This window comes from Monodon monoceros, unplaced genomic scaffold, assembly GCF_005190385.1.
Source record: "Monodon monoceros isolate NGI ecotype Baffin Bay Population unplaced genomic scaffold, NGI_Narwhal_1 Super_Scaffold_20, whole genome shotgun sequence".
Taxonomy (NCBI): Eukaryota; Metazoa; Chordata; class Mammalia; order Artiodactyla; family Monodontidae; genus Monodon; species Monodon monoceros.
Genome location: NW_021703777.1, coordinates 136,899,091 through 136,920,863, shown reverse-complemented (window position 1 = coordinate 136,920,863; position 21,773 = coordinate 136,899,091). Strand labels below are relative to the sequence as shown.

At 59.7% G+C, this 21,773-nt stretch overlaps 1 protein-coding gene across 5 annotated transcripts in view; it reads right to left on the bottom strand.

The window, feature by feature from the left end:
• The window catches only part of GAK (cyclin G associated kinase), a 52,071-nt gene that overhangs the window by 12,379 nt on the left and 17,919 nt on the right, over positions 1-21,773 (bottom strand). For all 5 annotated transcript variants that reach the window (XM_029235566.1, XM_029235567.1, XM_029235568.1 and 2 more), the window contains 12 exons: positions 21,403-21,492; positions 19,941-20,076; positions 19,597-19,709; positions 18,002-18,074; positions 16,347-16,470; positions 9,135-9,184; positions 8,451-8,599; positions 7,965-8,087; positions 7,102-7,235; positions 3,812-4,006; positions 3,377-3,494; positions 3,007-3,086 (listed from right to left, as the gene is read on the bottom strand). In XM_029235566.1, the coding sequence (XP_029091399.1) occupies positions 3,007-3,086; positions 3,377-3,494; positions 3,812-4,006; positions 7,102-7,235; positions 7,965-8,087; positions 8,451-8,599; positions 9,135-9,184; positions 16,347-16,470; positions 18,002-18,074; positions 19,597-19,709; positions 19,941-20,076; positions 21,403-21,492 (1,385 nt within the window). The remainder of the gene's footprint in view (positions 1-3,006; positions 3,087-3,376; positions 3,495-3,811; positions 4,007-7,101; positions 7,236-7,964; positions 8,088-8,450; positions 8,600-9,134; positions 9,185-16,346; positions 16,471-18,001; positions 18,075-19,596; positions 19,710-19,940; positions 20,077-21,402; positions 21,493-21,773) is intronic.

Below are 21,773 nucleotides of genomic sequence, written 5' to 3'. Positions count from 1 at the left end.
CCTCTGGTGACGATATGGATAAACCCTAGTTCTTCAGCTAGACAAAAGGCTCCCAGCTGCTCTTATTTTATGCTAACGTGTTTGCATCTCTTACTGCTTTGTGCCTATAAGAAGCGTAAAGCAACAAAGAGAGAAACACAAAAAAACGCTGGGGCCCTGAAGGTGTGAGGAGTCGAGGGAGGCGCCCTGCCGTCCTCTGCAATGTCCAAGAACGGCCTCCGGGCAGAGGACGGGCCGCAGGAGTAGTCAGGGGTGCTGGTGAGGCCACAGCACATTTTAGTTCTTACTTCCCTGGATTCAGCAAAATGGGACGAGCAAGCACGCGTGACCCCAAATCCTTCCCACTCCTCACAGACGCAGCCGCCCCTGTGCAAGGAGGGGAATGAGGGGTCTCTGCAGGGGCGAGGCCAGGCCCAGGTGGGCACAGGGACAGTGGCCGCACTGCCGTGTGGCCCTCTCAGGCTCCCGGCCTAGAGGCCGCCACGGGCTTCCTTCCTGTCCAGGCCAGGTGCCCACAAGAAGACGACTGCAAGGGCGACGGCTCAGCCGGGCAGGAACAGCTGGTGCGGGGACGCAGGTGGAAAGCCCGGACAGCGATGTTGGCAAAGGGGATCCGGAGGCCAGCGAGGGCCCCGGGAGGGGCCCATCCACAAGGAGCAGAGGCCAAGAAGCAAAGCAGGGAGAAGGCGCGCGGCCACTACGAGCTCAGCTCCAGGGCAGCAGGGCCTCAGGGGCCACTCCGGGCACCATGCTGGTGGCCACCCACCCCCGCCTCCCTGCCCGGCCCCGCCCCAGGGACAGCCCCACCCAGGCCGGGGTCTGCCCACCCGTCCAGCAGGCCCGTGAGGAAACAATGAGGTCCGTGAGCAGAGGCGCAGCCCTGCTGCCCCCAAGGGTCCGGGGTCTCAGAGGGCAGAGGGCCAGGCCCCGCTGGACAGGCCCTGAGGGGGAGCCTGCCACGCTCAGCCGGGAAACAAATGCATCAGCTTTCGTCCTGGACTGCTCGGCACCCGCTCCACACTCACAGGAGGCACCCGAGGAATTTCAGATTGCTTCTGCAAAGTGTCCTCTTTCAACCACCCGCGGGGCACCCCTCGCCTTTCTGCTATTAAACAGACGAGTCCACTTCTGGAGGCACGACGTGCACAGCGAAGCACAAGCCTACGCACGCACCGCATAAAGGTTATCCTCGTGGCAACAGTCCATTCAGAATAAAACACTGTCTCTTTCCAGACCCCAAGAAGGGCCACGCCCCCAGAGGCGGCCACTCCTCGGGCCTCCGGATGGGGCCCCACGGGAGGCCTGAGCAGACGTTAACAGGGTCACGGACATGACATCACAGCTCACTCTCCAACCGACTGCCGACGCCACGGGGGCCTCTTCTCAGTCTGGAGCCATCGAGCCTGAGGCCCTGGGTACGTGGCTAATGACGTCACGTGCACGTGGGAAGCGCTGAGGCAGGAGATCTTCCAAGTTCTCGTCACAGGAAAACACCTAACTCCGCGTGGCTCCCACGGGGGCTCCCCCCCATTTCCTTGCCCTCGCGGCTCTAACCTGCTTCCCTGGTGATGAGGGACGCGCAGACTGGCTCAGGTGCTTGCTGGCCGTGTGGATCCACCAGCAGAGTCCCCTGCCTGCTTTTAATGGGCATCTTTCTCTTTTCATTCCGTGCTTCTCTATGTGTCCACGTCTGACACACACTGCAAACATCTCGTCTGCCCGAAAACATCTTTGATTGGCTTTTGCTTCTGAAGGATGACTTCACAGGAGACAGAATTTCAAGTTGGCCAACGTTCTCCTCAGGCACTTGCTGAAGACGCCCCCGACTCTGGCTCCCACCCCTTGGTTAAAAGGCAGCTGCGGTCTCCTTACTTTGAAGGTCCCTCCCCTGGGGGCTCCGAAATGGTCGTCTTTGGTTTTCAGCAATTTGCAAAATGCTGAGGAAGGGGTTTCCTCCCTTCTTTTATATAAACTCCTGTTTGCTGTTTTCAGAGTTTTTGATTCTATGGTTTGACGTTTTTCATCAGTGTAAGGAAATTTTCGGCCGGTGATTTTTCCAACATTGTTTCTGGTGTGTCCTCTTCTCCTTGGACTCCAAACAAAGGCACGTCTGACCATTTCCCAGCCCCCAACACCCCTGCGACCCCTCTGTATCCATCTCTCTCTCACCATTGTTCGTTCCTGTGTCTACTCTGCTACCGGGCACACGGCTCAATCCTCAGTTCCAGCTGTGACGTTTCTCAGTCCGAGAGTCACACCTGCCTCCTTTTCACACGTTCCAGCTCTGCGGTGAAATCCCCCTTGTACTTCCCTGAACACACGAGACAGTCAATGCCGTCTCCCGGCTCCAGCATCAGATTCACCTACAGGCCTGTCGCCCAGCTCTTCTGCTTGGTCTTCAGTCATCGGGTCTCTGAAGAGAAATGTCTGATGACACAAGGACACCTGAAGCTCTGGGACTACCTTCCTCCAAAGGAGAAAAAACCTGAAACCTTAAAGCGTGGCATTCCTCGTCTTTGTCACGTTGGCACGTTAAAAAAAAAATGCACGAGGTGCCAACGTGGAAAACATACTAAAAGACAAGAACACGGAAACTCTTAAAGGAGCAACAACAGGCAGAAACACAGACATGCCCACGGCCCACGACGCTGGCGCTGTGAGGGCAGCTGGGCGGTTCTCCCTGAGCCCTTACCACAGGCAGCCCTGGTGCGGCACTGCCCTGTGTGAGCCCTCCCGGGACCCGGGGCGTCAGAGCTCACGGCCCTCCCGGGACCCAGGGCGTCAGAGCTCACGGCCCTCCCGGGACCCCGTGTGTCAGAGCTCACGGCCCTCCCGGGACCCCGTGTGTCAGAGCTCACAGCCCTCCCGGGACCCCAGGCGTCAGAGCTCAGCACTCCCGGGACCCCTGCCAGTATCAATCACACTGCACTTGTCTCCACACCAGCCACGGCTGGGGGCGCGCCCCTACCCCTCTCGTCCGCCCCCCTCAGTGTGACACCAACATACTTTGCAAATTTCACAGTAGCTGCATTCCGAGGCACAAACCCTGTGTGGAACTGGATCTGGAACATCTTCATGGACGCCATCTGCAGGGAGAAAGCGAACAGAAGGTCCTCAGGCCGGGAGGGCAACGCCAGGCCCTTCACGGGTGACCAGCTGAGGCCCCACACGGGGCTCCAGGGCCAGGGACACACAGAGGATGGGGCAGCGCCCTAGCCAACAAGCGGCTCCTTGGGCCCGTGGGGAGGCCCCAGGTCCACAGCTGGGCAGGCTCAGGCTACAGTCCCTTCTGCCTCTGCCACACAGGTGGGGACACAGAGCTCTCACTGTGCTTAGAGAGCCAAGCTCGCCCAGGGGCCGCCCGGCGCCCGCTCACCTTAGCCTGCAGCCTTCCTCCCAGGGTGGACCTCGCGTGATAGATGATGATAAGCACGTCTCCCTGGACCGTTATGCCCAGGGGAATGACCGCTTTGCCGTCCTCGATTTTAAAATCCCTGGAGAACAGAGCCAAGAAAAGCAGTGCACTTAGGTATAAGGTGCACCGTTCTGATGAACTGCGACCCACAGCGCCAGTTTCTTCTTGCCTCGTGGGTTTTTCTGCCAAATTACATCAGGCATGCGGGGAAGATGGTCCAGGAGAGGACTTCCAAGGAGCCACCCAGCACGAAGACCCCGAGAACTCCCCCACAGGCCCCGCCGGCCCCGCCTCCACGCCCACCGCCCAGCCACAGCCCCACAGCACAATTCCCTCCTCGACAGCCCCCAGAAGATGAGGCCGCGGGGCAAGGAAGGGCCTGAGCCCCGAGCCCACCTCATCTTGTCGTACTCCTGGGACGTGGTGGCCACACGCTCATCCCCCACGTAGACCTCGCAGAAGGGCCGGCAGCCGTTCCGCTGCTTGCTGAAAAGGGGCACAGGCGTCATGACCACGGCCTTCACCAGGATGGGCTTGCTGTGGGGCGTGATGGGCTCCTCTGCCACCATGTCGCACACGTACTCGATGTACCTGGAGGGCAGGAGGCACACCATGTCACATGCGTGTTCTGTGCAGGAAAACGGGCCACGTCACATGCGTGCTCCGTGCTCAGCCCACGCACTGCGTCACACACATGCTCTGTACAGCCCACACCACACGTGTGCTCCATATGTGCCCACATGCCACGGTGCACCCGTGCTCCGTGTCTCTGGAGCCCATCAGGTCGTCAGTCTTTTCTCAATCACACGTAAGCATCTCATGCTATAAATTTCACTAAAAGCAACGTTCCGGTGTCATCTCATGAATCTTATGTTGTAATTTTCATTCAGTTCAAAATATCTTTAAATTTCCCTTGAGATTTCCTCTTTGACTCACCAGCTACTCACAGGTAGATTGTTTCACTTTGAAATATTTAAGGCTTTCCAAAGCCACCTGCTGTCACTGATTTCCGGGTTAATTCCACGATGGCCTGGGAACATATCTGGCATGACTTCTATTCTTCCCAATCTGTCGCGGTTTAAGAGCCCGGAACATGATCCTTCTTCCCAAGGGCTCTGCACGCACGTTGCTGTCGTGGGTACACTCCGTGGCTCTGAACCGGCCTGCCGACCTGTTCCACTGCTCACTGAGAGGGACGCTGCAACCGCCCCCGTCCTGCTCTGTGGACCTGGAATCCGCTCCGCCGGCTCCCTTGGTGGTTCCGCAGCTCCTCTTTGTGGCACCACCGCAGGGCATCCATCTCCCGCGCTGGTCTAACCCGTCTCCCAGGGAGGGGCAGGAGCCGTGGCTGGCTCCAAACTGACAGCAGGCGACACTCCGTCTCGCCACTGCACTCTGGCCGCTCCTGAGGTCCGCGGTGGAGATGGCCGCGTGGCAGGAGACCCGGGCGCCTCTCGCCGACAGCAAGAAGCCAGGACCACGACCCAGGTCCACAGCCCACAACCTGAGTGAGCTTGGGAGCAGATTCAAAACTGAAGGAGAAGGAGACTGCCCGAGTCAAGGCTGAGCTGGACGCCTGACCCGCAGGGACAGGTGTGTCAGCAGCGGGGCCTGTCGCACGTGCCCTGCACACAACCCTCCTCCGCCCCCACCGTCAGTGCTACGGTGCAGGCCCGCAGGCAGCGTGCGCTCGGCGAGGGGCCCGACACACAGGTGACGCTGAACCGGCTTCCCAGCCAGCCGGCCGCCCGCCTGCCTCTCCAGCCTCGGCTTCTCCTTCCTGATCTCCTGGGTCACCCGAGCACGTCCCAGGCCGCCACTCGCATCCTCTGCTGACGTAATGATGGCCCTTGAGAAGAACCTTCACTGCTTGCACCTCCACTCCTGCCGCCCACCTTCCAGAGCTCCTCTGTGTGGCTCTCGGCAGTGTGAACGCCGGAAGCCAAAGTGGGTTTTCCGTGTGTGTGTTTTGTTCTGAATTCCACTTGGTGTCCTCTGAGCTTCTTGGGTTCAACGTCTGCCGTTAATTTGGGGAAATTCTCAGCAACGCCTCCTCCGTGCTCCCCCTTCCTGCTCCGTCTCCCCCGGGGGCCCCAGTGGTGCGTCTGTCCGACCATCTGAGATGGCCTGACGCGTGTTCCGGTGAAGGACATCTACAGACCGCTCCGAGGTCGCGGCCCTCTCCGTTTGGGTCTTCCTTGCTCCCTCCCACCCCCACCCGTCATCAGAGTCTTGAACGCACGGACCAGCGACCAGCAACTCCAGACGTCCCATCACGGTTCCGAGCCTCATGCGAAGGCTGCTTCATCCGTATGTCCCCAGGAGATGACCTCGTGCCCCCTGAGCAGCGGCCTCCCTCTCTGACCTGTCCTGCAGGGCACAGACCACCCCCCGCCGAGTGCCCTGTGGGTGGGTGCCTGTCCCTCCTTGGATTGGGAGTGAGCCGATGGCTCCAGGATGGCTCTTCTCCAACAGGTTTGAAAAAGTCACGCATCTGAAGCGGGCACCGCTCTTTTGTAAGCTGTTGGGCCGGGCCGGGGACGACGCTCTCTACATCTGCACGTCTCCAAGGAAGCAGCCTGGGGTCTGCTGGGGGCCCCGGCGCCAGGCACAGAGCGGCAACAACGATACTCTGCTGGCTCTGACCCCCGACTCTGAGCACTCCCGAGCGGCACCCCAAGCTGCAGGCACAGTTCGGGAACCCCGGGTGTGCCCAGATTACAGGAAGGTGACATGCTGAAAGGGTCGGCAGCCTGTCACCCATGCTCGGTGGCGCAGCCCTTGCTCTGCCACGCCTTCTGCACGGTGGACAGGCCCGCCCCACCCCACCCCACCCCGAGCCACACAGAAGACACGACAGCATGCCAGCTGTCTCGGGGTACGCCCTGCCCCCAGGCAGCGAGCCAGTGGGGTGGGTCTCACAAGCAGGAGTGGGTCAACCACCCCACACCGCCATCGAGGCAGTGCAGCCATCCCGAGCGGGAGGAATGACCACAACGGCCCCTCACTGGCCTGGACGCCTTCTCGATCTCGACCCAGGCGGCCCCGGCTCTCCCCACTCTCGGGCCCTGTGTTGTTCATGCCAAGGCCCTCCCCACAGAGGAAGGAGATGCTCCCCCAGTACCCGAGGGGAGTGAGCAACTCCTCAGGCCTGAGCGTGAGGCTCCCCCCTCGCTGCAAGGTGGATGGAAGTGGGGAAGGCGGTCTGGGAGCAGGCAGTGGCCCCAGGGGGCAGGGGGGGGGCGGTGGCCAGCTGCAGCCCTGGGAAACCATCCCCTGTAAGTCGTCAGCAGAGACAGCCTAGAAGCTGTGTCTCACGGACCCTGACATGGAGGACGCACGGCAGAGGCGGTGCTGCCACACAGCTCCCAAATGCCACCTCCTCTGCCGCATGGAACCACCGGGCCACATGTGCAGAGGTGGCACCCAGGGGCTGCCCCATCGCCAGCGAGCAAGTGGCCTCATGCGCTAGGAAGGCTGGCGCCCAGGCCCCGGGCAGAGGCGCAGCCCCGTTGCTCGGGAGCCCCGAAAGGGCAGAGGCGCGGCTGCCCCGACTGCGCACGCGGGCCCGTGCTCCACCCAACACCGAGGTCCACACCCGCATGAAACCCTGCCATCTCCCAGCGCCCACAGCTACGGCCTGGCCACGGTGACGCCGCACCCAGGCCCCACGGTGGACGCCATACCTTTTGTGGGACGGCCAGATGCCCGGCGGGCAGCGCTTCATACTGAACATGTACACGGCGGCCTCTGCAGTGCTGAAGAGCCGGCAGAAGCACAGGAAGGAGCAGACGGCCACGGCAGATGCGGCCCTCCCGTCCTAGGACAGATGCACGGGACAGGTTCAGGCGGCACTCACTCCCCCAGGATAGTCAGGGCCTGCACCTGGGGCCGGGGCTCATCAGGGAACTTAGGAAAACCCACCTGATGAGGTGAGAATTCAGGGAGCGGAGAGAATACAGGCTCCGCAGCAGAAGGCACGAGGCGGCCGGGCACGTGCTGCTCTCTGTCAGGGTCCCCACCTGACCTTGGTCCCCACCCGACCTCAGCGCTCGGCACGTCCATGCTCACCCTCACAAACCCTCTGCAGCGCCACCCCTGGTGTGATGGTCACCCACACCAGGACGGCAGTACTGACGTTCGAGGGTGGGTTCTGGCAGGTGCCACACTGGGTGTGATACCCACAAACCCTCAGCCCCAGCGTGGGCTCAGAGACGGGGTCCCAGGAGGCAGGCTGGCCTCCGTATGTGGGTGCTGCCACAAGGGGGTCCGCACCTTCCATAAAAGGGGTGGGGGGGGACCCTCAGTGAGGACAGTCTTCTGCCAGAAGCCCCTGCTGCCAGGGACCCGGCCGTGACCCACAGAAGGTGCCAGGAGCCGCCTGGGGGCACCGGGCCTGGGCCGCCAGCCGCAGACCCCAGGGCAGAACTGCTGCTCCCGGGAGTGGTGGGCGTCGGGGTCACCACTCGGAACACCCAGCCGTCCCCGCCTGACCCTCTGCATGTCCCCTCTGTCCCCTGAGTGTACCAGGGCGGGGCAGCTTGCTCACCACGCAGTGCACCACGCAGATGTTGCCGGGGTCCTGGCGCAGCCAGGCGTGCATGTTCCTGCAGAGGCTGTACAGGCTACGGAGGCTCGGGGCCCGTCGAGCTGCCCAGCCACACTCGGAGACCTGCAGAGAGGGCAGCTCGCCAGCCGGGGCGCAGGCACACGGGCCCCACCCAAAGCACCCCACCACTCCCAAACCAAGCGCCGCCCCCCGCCCCCCAGGCGCGCGACAGGACTCGGGAGCCAGGCTCTGGCAGACGTGGCAGAAGGAGCGCAGCACCCGCCCTGTCTGCGCTCAGGGTCAGTATAAATACTGTAAAAAGCGTCCACGTCCCGAGCATTTATCCGCCAAGGAAACTGCGTGGTCTCGCGTTCCCTCTGGAGGCACCTCAGGCTCAGCGATCCTCAAGACCCCACCCCTTCTACGCAGTGTCAAGGGAGGACCAGCGCCACACTAGGCTGAGCATCGGCCAGAGCCCGTGCTCACCCGGTTGTGGAACTTGGAGGCCCGGTACGTCCTCAGGGACAGGTTGTAGACAGTGTAGCGGCCCGGGTGCTTCGCGTCCAGAAACAACCGCACGTCTTCGATGTTGTTCTTGATGGCCGACTCCACACCTTCCGCCGGGAATGACATCACTGCAAGAGAGGAGCCCCTGCAACCTCTACAACCACAGGCCGGATGGTCGGGCACACACGGGGGCCTGCTCCTCGTGGCCGCTGACCCAAAGGTACAGTGAGTCCTGAGAAGGGGCGGAGCAGCGGCCTACAAGCCCCACCCCACCGCCCGTCAGATCCTCTGGGATCCCCAGATGGTGCCCCGAGACCCTCCTGAGACGCAGCTTCTGCCACAGAGCCTGAAGCACCACAGGATCTCCCCAAGCATCTGGATTGTGGTTTTTGCCTGGAGACCCAGATTTTAATATGTATGGCCTCGCATTATTTCCCTCATGACCTCAGCATTTCAGAAGGTTCCAGACCAGGGGGAGAAGCTGGGTTGACACTGGCGTTATCCACCGCAGGGCCTAGAGGCACACTGGATGCAGGGGTGGACACCCTAGGCCACATCTCGGGCAAGTGAGTGGCTGCCCAAGAGGCCAGAATCCCACACACCACCCTCACACAGGAAAGAGCCAGAAGTTCATCCTTATTTAAAGCTGGCAAACAAACGTACCTGCAATTCTGGACGTGACGTAAGAAAGATCCAAATCTCCCTTCGCATAACTGGAATTAAAAACAAAAGGGCACTTGGTTATTATAGGAAATGTCTACGGTTAACTCACAAGAGCTTAAACTGAAGCAAGTCCCTGAGAGGCCAGGGCGTGTGGGGGGTGGCCTGCACCGTTCAGGCTGCAGCTCCCGGGGACACCGTATGTGCACGTGTCAGTGCACGTGTGTACCTGGGTGACTGCGTGCATGCACATGTGGGCACGTGTGGAGCTGACATCTACCTAAGAGGTGGATGAGAAATTATAAACTGCAAGGGGTGGAGAGGCGGGGGTCCCGATCGGAAGGGTCTTTAATTCTCTTACTACCAGAAGGTGGGACATAAGGAGCTGGTGTGGGAGAGAGATGACAACAAAAATGGAAGACAGAGTTTTCTGACCCAGTACAAAATGTCTGGCTAATGAGAAAAAATTACAAGGCACATGGAATGGCAAAAAGCAGAATCTGAAGAGACAGAACAAGCATCAGAACCAGACGTGTCAGGATGTTGGGATTATCAGACAGGGACCGAAAACAACTGTGGTCAGCGTGCTGAGGGCTCTAATGGATAAAGTAGACAACAGCATGCAGGACATAAGGGGAGTGTGAGCAGAGAGGTGGAAATCCTAAGGAAGAACCGAAAAGAAACGCCAGAGATCAGAGCCCTGCAGCAGAAATGAAGGTTGCCTCTGATGGGCTGATTAGAGTGGACACGGCTGAGGAAGGAACCTCTGAGCGAAAGGACATCTCGACAGAGTCCCTGAAAACCCAAAAGCAAAGGGAAAAGGCTGAAAGAACAGAACAGAACATCTAAGGCCTGTGGGGCGAAGGTGTAACATAATGGGGAATCCAGAAGGAGAAGAGAGGGAAGAACAGAAGAAATACTGAAACATTTTAACTGAGAATTTCCCCAAATCAATGTCAGACACCAAACCACAGATCCAGGAAGCCCAGAGAACACCCAGCAGGACAAATGCCAGAGTAATTACACCTGGGCATGTCGGTTTCAACGTACAGAAAGTCAAAGATAAAGAAAAAAGTCCCGAAAGGAGCTGGGGGGTGGGAGGGGAGGGGGACACTTTACCTACAGGGGAACTGAGATAAGAATTACATCTGACCTCTCCTTAGAAACCATGCAAGCAAAGAGTGAAGCGAGGTATTTACAGCATTGAGAGAAAAACCAGCAGCCCAGGATTCTGTATGCTGAGAAATTATCCTCCAGAAGTGAGGAGAAGTAAAGACTTTCTCAGAGAGAAAGTGGGGGAATTTGTTGCCAGTAGATCTACCTTCTAGAAATGTTAAAAAAAAAAGTTCCTTAGAAAGAAGGAAAACGATAAAGGTAGGAAACTCAGATCTACTAAAGAAAGGAAGAGCATCAAAGAAGAAATAAGTGAAAGTAAAATAAAGATGTTTATTTTTCTTATTTTTAATTTATCTGATAAGTTTGTTCAAAATAATAATGGCAACAATACACCCGATAGGTATGCCTATGTACATAGTTCACATATAGACACACATACTCAAACGTGCCTGTGTACAAGTGAAATGAACAACAATGATACAAGAGCCAGGAGAAAGGAATTAGGATTTCTGTGGCATTATGAAGCACACCCACTGCCTGGGAAGTGATAATATGCTATTTGAAAGTGAACTTGGGTTAGCTGGTAAATGGGCACACTCTAGGGCGACCACTGAAAACAGCAGAAGAAAAAGTATAACTGATAAGGTCGAAAGGAGAGAAAAGGGATCATATAAAATGCTCAATTAAAACCACAGAAGATAGGAAAAGAGTGGAAGGCAAAAAAGCACCAAAGAACAACGGCGAAGACTAGAAAACAGTAACAAATAGGGAGGCTATCAATCCAACCCCAGGTGCCGCGGAGACACTGCGGGCTGGGCTGCAGCCCTGTGCAGTGAAGCAAAGGGGCCACGCGGACGGACGTTTTGGTTCCCAGCGCGTCTAAACACTACGTTTACGCAACACTGTGGCCTATTAATGCAACAGTGTTATGCCCAAAAGACAGTGCCCATCCCTTTAATTAAAAATGCTTTATTGCTAAGAAACGCTACCCATTGTCTGAGCCTTCAGTGAGTCTCAGCAGTAACATCAAAGACCACTGATTACAGATACCATAACAAATACAATAATGAGGAAATGTTTGAAGTACTTCAAGAATTACCACAACGGGACACAGAGACACAAAGTGAGCAGATGCTGTTGGAAAAAGGTGCCGACAGACTCGCTTGATGCAGGGCGGTCACAGACCCTCACTGTGCTCCAAGTGCAGTAAAGCGGGGTCGGCCTGTGTACCAATAAACACTTTAAGCCCAACGGTCTAAATACACCAATCGACACAGAGCCTGCCAGAGTGGATCAAAATATATGGCCCAGCGATGCTATCTACAAAGTAAGATGAAGCTGAGCATCTCCTTGTAGTTTATTCATAGTTTGTCCTCTGTTAATTCCCTTTATGCGTTTTTTCATTTTCCTATTAATTTTCATAATCCACTGTATATAATGGATACTATTCGTTTTGTGAGTTACATAGTTTGAACCTATTTACTCCCAATCAGTGCCACATCTTTTTGTTAAAGAAACATGTTTTTTCAAGGAACAGAGAATTTTTAAGTTAGTTAAATTTATTAACCATTTTCTCCATGGCTTATATATTTTTTCACATTTAAGATATCTTCCTTACTCTGGTGTTATAAAAATGTTCCTCTATATTTTATTAGTTTTTCCTAAGAAATTGCTTTTCACAATTAGATCTTTTAACAAATCAGAACGACTGTATTTGGCTGTTATTAGACGGGACCCAATTTCTTCTTCTTCTACACAGCTACCCATGGTCTCAGCAACATAGACCCATTGGTCTGCTATTTTCTTTTAGACTCACATTTCGTGTTTCATACTATCCCTACCTAAGTACATGTCAAGCGTGAGTCTAAACACTTGTAACAACACAACAGATGTTTGAAAAAAATTGGTAAAGAACAGAGTTTGTCTCTTCTTATTTTTAAAAACATCGCCGGCCATTTTGGATAACTTACATGTGAATTTTGAGATTGAAATCTGTGGAAACGACATCAGGACTTTTATTTTTATTGCAAAGAATTCATAGATTAACTGAGGAGCAACACGACCTTCACGATACGAATTCTCCTAAACGTAAAGACGGCGCGCTTCCCCACCTGTCTCATGTTTCGGTCGTCAGTGTCAGCAGGGTGCGGGGGCTGCACGCGGCGCCCTCCGCAGGCCAGGCCGGGCCAGGGGTCAGTCGCGCTGCCGCGGGAACACCCCCCGCCCGCCCCGCACAGCCAGCAGAAGAGTCAGCACCATGGAGACCAACTGTCCCCAAACTGCCCATGAAGTAGATAAAGCACTACACCCTCAATGGCCGCACAGGCAACCGGACAGGTTTACTCCAGAATTCCCGTGCAGGAACAGATGAGTGAGAACGGCCAGTGTTCCTGGGGGGAGGGAGGAAGGCCTGTCGCCCAGACAGCAGAGCGCGGGGCCGCGAGGGGCTCGCAGGACGAGCCGGGACAGCGCCTGGCTTGGTCGGCAGCAGAGGGGCTGCTCCGGTCGGGGGAAGTGAACAAGAATCGAGAACAGTCCCCAGAGGGACGTCCAGGTGGATTAAAAAGCCAAATGTGAGCCAACCAAGCATTAAAAGGTACATTTACAATACATTCAGACATTTAAAATGGGTGTGTGTTTTTTCTGCCACGCTGCGTGGCTTGTGGGATCTTAGTTCCCCGACCAGGGATCGAACCCGGGCCCTCGGCAGTGAAAGCACGGAGTCCTAACCACTGGACCGCCAGGGAAGTCCCTAAGATGTGTTTTAAATCAGGTCTGATCTATTTACAAGTTGGGGCACGAAAGGCTTCCTAAACGAGAAGACAAAAGACAGAAAGGGAACTGTGAAAAACTCGTGTTTTAATTAAAACGAGCAACAGACAAGAAAGCATTCGCTGTGTTTACCCTGTATGAAAAAGCTAGTCTATAGAATGTAACGTAAAATCAGTAAGAAAAACAAACACCCAACATGAAAAAGAAGGATAAGAGCAGCAGTTCACGGGGACCCGCGGCCAGAGGTTCGCGTCCCCAGGCCCACAGGCTCCACGTGGGATACCTAGCGCTGGGGAAGCGGGCGGGGCCTGGCCACTCACCCCGCTGTCCCTGAGGAGGGGCCGGAGCACCCGTGGCAGTAGGGGGTGGGGCAGGTCAACATGGGGAGTGCAGCCACCGCCAGGCTGGGAACCCGGGGAGCCTGGTGGGGGCGTCTGTGAAGACCTGGCTCGGGGACTCTAGGACATGTGGACGTGTAGGGTCTGACCTAAAACTGGTGAGAAACAAATGAGACCACAGACAGGTGAGGGCTCAGGGTCAGGCCCACAAGCCAGCCACGCCTCTTGGAGGCCACGTGGGACAGGCTGCACACGCAGGGACGGTCCTCCTCCGGATAGACCCTAGGACTCCTGGGCCCACATACCCTGAGATGAAGGTCCTGCCTGCGGCCGAGGGGCTGGCAGTGGCCCTGAAGGGTCTCCATCACCAGGCCCTAACTGGACCTTCCTGTGGCAGGCCTGAAGCCCAGCACATGGGGCTCCGCCTGGAGGACCCCCTCAGTGAGCTCAAGCACCGTGACCGCTGCGCCCGTCTGACCCTGCAGGGTGAAGGCCGTTTCTGTGTGGATCTTCTGCTCATTTGTGGATGTGGGTAACAAACAACAGGAAGCGTTCGCTGCACATGTGCAAGCCTGTCGCTGCTGGGATGCTCCCCCGCTCCAGCCAGCAGCCTTTGAGAGCAGGACCCCGTGTCTGGGTCCTTCCCTGTGATGGGGATGGCAGTGTGGGGTGGCCTCTCTGCTTTCAGAGAAGACCCGAGGTCCCTCCTGGCCTCATGGAGGCCTCCCCTTCTGTAGGAAGGGCAGTTACAGGTCACAGTCCTGGGCCGGGGCTGTCACCGTTCCTGGGCCTTCTCAGGGGGGAGTCCCAAAACGAATGAGCTCACACTGGTATTTCTAAACCAACTTCACAAACACAGGGCCTCACAGACTTCTTTCACTTCCAGCAGGCGTCCTGGGTGAAAGGCGGTACCCAGCCTGACCCTGGTCCTCAGAGGGGCTGCAGGCAAGGCTAGCCCCGGCAGGCGTCTGGGGAGAGCAGGAGGGCACTGCCCGTTCTCATGACTGACAGGAGTGGCCATACGCCCCAAATGCCTGTAGAAAATGTGGTCCATGCGGAGACCTGCAGCCTGGGGAGCCGAGGGCTCAAGTGCCCCATGGGCAGCCCCACGGGCCCCTGTCTCTGGGGCCCGGCCTCGCAGCTCGGCTGGGAATTCAGTGTGTCCATCTGTCTGTCCATGACTCCACGGGGAGCTGAGCTGTGTCCTTTCTCTGAAACAACTCGCAGCTACGAGGACTGCTCGCCAGCGGGTCTCATGTGTCCTTCGGAGATTCGGGACCCTGGGGGTGGTCTTGGGACCCGACGCACGCACCTTTCCTCTTACTCTAGGAAAGCCCCGTTCCTACTCCTACGAGGACCTGCCCTCGGGTGTGTGTGGCACCATGCCACCGCGTGGCCTGGTTGTGCCATCAGCCTGAGGCACGTCAGGCTCACTAACATGGCTGTGAGTCGAGTTGGGCATGAAGGCAGCTGAATCCGGGCAGAGCCCCGTCACCCCCACCCTCACAGGCAACTCTCAGGCCCGACCATTCACCCGAAACTCTGCTTTCCTGAACACGAGCAGGTACGTGATGCCCAGCACGCGCCCCCCCAAACCCCAGGTGCCTGTCATCATGGTTCCCGGGTGCAGAGGCTGGGGCAGCGTCCATTCTCCTCCCGGCAGCCTCCCCCGAGGCTGGGGACGCTGGGCCCATTAGAGACCTGGGGTGGTGGGGGTGGTGGTGGGGGAGATGGCGTCTCAGCCGTGTGGGAACTTGGTTTCTTTCCTTGGGTGAGGCCGAGTGGCTTCTCTCACATCCCGTTCATTGTTGTCGGGTCTGCCATTCCAGCCCGGGTCAGCCCCGAGACCCCATGATGAACCCCGCTGGGAGGAAGATGGGAGGACATGAGTGGGGCCGTGGGACCCGCTGCCCTGACGTCTCCCCACTCAGCAGAAAGTATGGGGATGGCCGCGGGCCGGGGTGCGGCCACACGCATGCAGAGCTGCCTGCTCAGCGCCGTCACATGAGATCACCCCGCCCTGGGAGCGCAGCTGCAGGAACACCATGGGCAGGTGATAGGTAAGCGCCGAGCAGTCACCTCCGCCCATCCACGCCCCGTCCGGGACCCTCTGGTCTTCGCACCCAGAGCCTCGGCCCACATGACTGTTTCCGTCTCCGTGGACAGGACTCCGGAGAGCCGGGCACCATAAATGCACAATTGTACATCTGACCCTTCCACCAGCTACAAGGTGCAGCCCGGGATGTTGCAAAGGGCCACAGACACAGGTGCGAGCAGGCAGCCTGCACTGCCGGACCCCTGCTCTCAGTGGGAATTGAGTTTCTTCTCCTCACGTAAGGTCACATCAGAGGCAAAGCACACGGGGGCCCCAGAGCCCACCGACAGCAGAACACACACGTGTGCACGCACACGCTAGCTCTCACACACAACACACGTGTGCTCCCATGCACACACATGCTCACACGTGGGCACACTAGTGCCCAAACACGTGGGCTGTTGCCTGTGTCGCCAACAGTTGTGGACACAAAACAATGATCACGGCACAAAGAAAATGAGGCCAAGGCCCACACGGGGCTCAAAGACACGACAAACACACTGCCCCTGCCGCTGGACGAGGCAGGTGACATGCCAGAGGTAACCCCCAACGCTCCCGGAAACTCCCTGGTCAAAGCCGAGACCGCTCGGAGGACAGCATGAACAGGTCGTGTACTGTGGCCGCAGTCTCCGTGGACAGGGCCCCCCTTGGGAAGGGGGATGTGGCCCGGAGCCAGCGCGTCTGCTTTCCCACCATGCTCCCTCCACTGAGGGGGCAGAAGCGCAGCCAGGGACCGATGGCTGAGCCCACGCAGGGGGGCCAGGCTGGCGCTGAGCACGGGCCACTCACCCACGGCCCCACCTGGGGGTTCGGCCAGGCGTGCAGGCAGGGCTGCACCCAGGGTTCCGAAATCTCACTGCGGAGAACCCACGAGCCTGTGCGCCCTCGACTCACTTGGCAACGGACTGGATGACCTTGGAGGAGGTGTCCTTGATGTTGGTGAAGAGGCGCTCGGTGCCGCCCCGCAGGATGTCCAGGAACCCGCCATAGGGCTGGTCGTACTCGGCGACCACCAGGCCTGCAAACAGAGACAAGCCTTAGGATGTGGCAGGGCCCGCCACAGCCACCAGCACCTGCAGCGGCCACGCGTCCCCTGACCCAGCCACCAGCACTCCGCAACCAGGCACCCCGGGCCCGCTCGCGAGGGCACGACCTGGACACCATCAGCGGGCCGGAGCCTCTGGGCGCACGTGGGCATCCCCGGCTCCAGGACGTTCACCCCACTCAGAGCGCTCGCTGGACACCATCAGGGACCTTGTCACTGACAGACACGTGCCAGGGCCCAGCCAGGGCCACCGGCCTGTCCCCAAGGTACGGATACACTAGCACACACAGAGACCGCAGACGCACGGCGGAGGTGAGAGCACGGGAGCCGGGCCGTGCGGGCGGCCCCGGCCGGGCACAGAAAGGCCACGGGAGCCGCAGCTCACTGGGTCTGTGGGGGAGCGGCCTCCTGGCCGCCGCCCTGATGACACCGGAGTGGTGGCCCACGAAGGCCCCGAGACCCCAGGGCCCTGGGGTGCGGGCTGCAGCAGTGGCTGTGGAGGCGCAGACAGCGGGGGCGGTCTGCGGCCTCTCTGCCGCCCAGGCCCTGCCTGAGCGACGCCTTCGCCGGGCGCCCCGCGCGCGTGCGGTGTGGTCTCGTCTCGGCGCCTCGAGGTGGCCCCACAGCACTGGTGGGCAAGGGGCCAGGACACGGGCTGGCCAGCTGCCGAGTGACCCCCGGGGCCGAGAGCTGCGGGAGGACCTGGGAGGTGGGCTCCGTGCCCCAACTGCGAGGTGGGCAGCGGCCCCGGGGGCACAGGGCAGAGGCAGGTCCTGGCAGGACTCCTGGAAGCTTCCCGGGCCGGGGTGCCGAGCCCTGGCTGCAGCCCACCTCCCGGTACACACCGTGTTGCATCAGCACTGGGCGCCCAGACCCGCCCAGCACGCCGGACGATCGGAGCGCGAACCTCTCAGCAAACACGCCCGAGTCGCGAGAAAAGCACCCCAGCCCCACTTCTCCTGCTGCCAGGACTGTCTCCCCATCTGAGCCCCTCTTCTCAACCCGCGGACTCGGACCCTCTGGCCCCCAGCCCCCGGGCCCCGCACGGCTGCTCTATTTCCTCACATACCCGCTCCCGATGTGCCCACCCTCATGGTCGCTGTGGGCTGGCCGTGGAAGGCGCACCCCCATCTACCTGGGCAGGGGCTGTGCTCACCAGTGACTTGTGGGGGCAGCTGGGTCCCTGAGGGGCCAGAGGCCGAGGCGGCCACACAGGCAGTCAGTCACCCCATAGCTCTGTGGGCCAGGTGCCGGGGCTCGGAGGACCCGGGCTGCCCTGACAGCACAGGGAGGGGACAGCCAGCCCTCGGTCTCTGTCCTCCTTCCTTGTTCTAAACCGCAGCCTGAGTGGAAGCCCCGCTGAGTTCTCGGGGTGCTAGGGAGCCATGAACCTGAGACTGGTCCTGGGGACCCCAGAAGTGCAGTCTGCCTCTCGCTACCGGGCCCCAAGCCCGCAAGAGCAAGACCGGGTACCCAGCGCACGGCAGACGCGAGGAGTACTCACCTCCACCGCAGCCACTGCCTGTGGAGCCCCCAGGAGGGGCCGCGTGCCCGTAGCCTCCATTCTGCTCCAGGAGCTGTAAGGATCCCAACGCAGGTCAGGCACAGCGCGTGGCGCCACGCATTTGGGGCACATCGCCCCCCAAGTCCACCCTCCTCCACCTGATTTACTACAAAAGCCACGAAGGAACCTCCCAGAGTCTCGACAAATCTTGGACCCCAGGGCTGATCCTCGGGGTCGCCCGGGCGCACGGCTCCATCGCCTTAACAGAGGCGGCAGCCGTGAACGCCCCCACCCGCCAAGGCCACAGGCTCTGCTGTCGACACAGGAGCCGGGTGGGGTGCTGCCAAGCAGCGGGGCCGCAGGCTGCACAGCGAGGCGCCATCTCCCACGGGCCAAGCCCGGGGCCGGAGCCGCCTGCTGCAATGACACCAAAAACTTTGCGGAGACTTGTGGCACCCCTGGTGACGGGCTCAGCCAACCCTGGGACGTCGGTGCTGGGCTGAGCCCCACTCGAGTGCCGGCCTCACACTCGTCCCACTTTAGGTACGTGTAGCTCCACGGCTGCTCTGTTCATAAGTTATATAGAAGTCGCTTTGCGGTTTCTCGTGGGGTTTTAAGAAACGTTCTTTTCATCGGGTTAACGTTTTACCACGTTAGGCTCAGCAACGAGATATACGTGGTGTGGATTCTGTGCCCTGTGGTGCACTGGAGGCGACCAGTGTTAATGGGAACGCTCCATGGAGTCTTACAAGTAACACACACGCTGGCGTGAAGGTGTGTCTGCTAGGCCGACCGTGTCTTCTCCTCACAAACCCCCGGTTCTGCAGTTTCATCAGCTACGTGACAGCACACAGCCTCTCCCAAAGCGACTGCAGGCCGCCACGCCTCCTCCAAAGTTCCAGGGAACGCGCCCTGAGGCTCGTCGGAGGACGCGTTGCTGCCTCTGGTTCTGCTGAGCCCTTCCCCACACACCCGTTTGTGGATTCAGCCCAATCTCCTATGCGGTGCTCTCCTGGTTTCAGAGTCTGTCGGGGCCTGTGTGCCCGTGCTGCCCCGTGGGGGGCTGGCTTCTCTCCCCGTGAGGCCCCAGGCAGAAGAACCCTACAGAAGGGGTTTAACGTCTGACCCGCGGGCCCTGGGTTCTAGAAGCGCTAAGAGCACAACGTGCTCACGAGCCCCACTGCCCAGCGGCCTGCGTTGTTCCATGGGCATCTCTGCCCACGCCGCGGAGCAGGGCCAGCGGCACACGCGCAGACTGGCTGCCCCTGGATTACGGCCCTCGCTACGCCACCCGAGCCTCTGCCACTGCCAGGGGCACACATTTTCTGTAAAGGCCACTGGGCAGCCCAGGCTGACCTCTGACGGCTTCCGGCCTCTATGAACCGCACATACTGGACATCCGGGTCCGCTTCCATCCCCTGCCCGGCCCCCGGCTCTGCTTCGAACTCCGGAGACCCCACATGGCGGCACACTTCTCCTCAGGCGACCCCGCCGCCTGGGGGCTCCCCCCTGAGTGAGGGCCGTGAGCCCCCGGGGAGCCGGGCTCTATGGCGACGTCGAGACGGTGGGACCACAAGCAGCACGCGGAGGCCTACCTCGGTGATGGGCGACTTGGGGTTCACGTTGCGGGCGGCGGCGATCTCCTGGAGCTGGCTCACCAGCTCCGTGATGGACAGCCGCTCCTCAGGGTTGACCCTGAGCATGGCACCTAGGGCAGAGGCAGCGTGTGCTTGTCCCGCGGGCGCCGAGGCCGGGGTCCTGGGGAGCAAGCACCACCTGCTCTGCAGGGGCTAGGGACCCCGGAGGCCCTGCGTTTTGCTTACGGTACTGATTTTAAAAGCAAGCGAGGGATGACAACGTGAGGAACAAAATCGCCGGAAGCAGCCACTCAGGACGTGTGTTCACAGAGGTGCGGGGGACGCCGGCAGGTGGGACTTACGGATGAGGCCGTGGAACACGGAGTAGCGTGTGTCGTCGGCAGGGATCGTGTACTTGCCGTTGACGATGCGGAGCTTCGCCCCGTCCTCAAACGGGTGCTGCCCGAAGCAGAGCAGGTACAGGATGCAGCCCAGGGCCTGCAGGAGATGGGCAAGGCCTGCCAAGTCTGACCTGCGCCCCCGCCCATCTGGTCGTGGTCCACGCTTGCCAGGCACAGAGACCATCCCAGTCAGAGCGGCCAACAAACTCCAACCCTTCACGCTCTGATCAAAAGGTCCTTCCAAGATGCAAAGTTCCTACAACCCGGTGTGGGGATCTACCGGCCGGCCGGCTGTGCAGAGGGGCATGTGGCCAGGCGACTGCAAGGAAGGTGCCCCCACCATGCTTCTCTGGGCTAACGTGAGCGCCGGGGATGAATCTGGGGGCTGTCGAGGCTCCACGGGGTCGGCACTGAACCCAAACGTCAGTGTCCCCGCCATGTTTCCACCACAGCACCAGCCACGGGAACATGATGGGGAACCAAACCCGACCAGTGTGTTGGGGGAGCAGCTCATTCTGGGCCCAGACCAGGCCAAGCCCCAGCGCCAACTCCCGACCTGCTTTCCAACTCCCGCATGTGTGCGTGCACGTGGTTCTTGGGCTGGGACAGGCTGAGGGCGCCCACCTGGGGTTGACCAGCTCATGTGTGTCAAAGAGTCTCCACCTACCCCTAGGACAGGGACTCACATCCACGGCGGGGCTGAGGCCGGACTCGGGCCTGATGGGCCTAGACCATGAGCCTCGAGGCGCGGGGGTTCAGGGCCATCTGTCCCTGCTCTTAGGGACACCGGAGAGGCCGCAGGACACCTCAGACGGGCAGGAGCAGTGCCATGTGCACGGCGCCATGCTCCCCAAGCTCTGTGCCTGACTCTGAACCAAGGCGTCAGCAGATACCTGCTCAGCCAGGCCCCACACTCACCGCATACAGGGACTGCCCTCCATCGATGGGACATGTTCCAGGAGACGTGAAGGGTCACCCCAAGTGTGTGGCCTGACCTCACTTTGAAACCCCCTGGCAAGGCATCAGGCCCAGCCATCGCTCTGGCCATCACCAGGTCAGCATAGAGCTGCAAGGCCATCTGGGAGGTCCTCTTTCTGGCCACGTGAACTGTGGCTTCGTGAACCCCTGGCCCTGTGAAGGGGCTCCGACCAGGAGAGCTCAGGTCCAAGGGTGCAGGAGCGACCTGTCTCAGGCCCAAAGCCCGCGCAGCACCTGCACCCACTCTGCTACCCACCCCCCGACCCCACACCCCCGTCAGCACATCTCCGCTAAAAGCATCACAAGGGCCGTTGAAAAAACGGAAGAACAAGCCAAGAGGAAAAGAGAAGGGAGGCTGAGGGGACCAGCAGGCTGGAGCCTGCACCCCAGGGCCTCGAGCCAGCTGTGGCGGGGCTGCCCATGCACTGCGGGCGAGCGGCCTTACCCAGATGTCCTGCTTCTCGCCAATCGGGAAGTTCGAGTACAAGTCCACGATCTCCGGCGTCCTGTACATGGGAGTTGTGTTCCTGGTGATCTAAATAAAGGATACAAACGTATCAGAGGAAAAGTCACAGATGAGTGATAGCCGCTACACTGCACGGTGGTCCCTGTGCCGCGGCAGTCGGCGCCCGTCGAGAGCCCTGGCCCGGGGCGGTCCCACGAGCGGCTCTGTGGCTGGGCCCTGCCAGGAGGGGGTAAAGGGAACACGGGGGCCAGCACGAAGCATGTCTGGGGCATTTCAGTGCCACAGCAACCATGGACACACAGAACCGTGACCTGTGAAGAGAATGGCGCCCACGAGTCCTCGTCAACAAC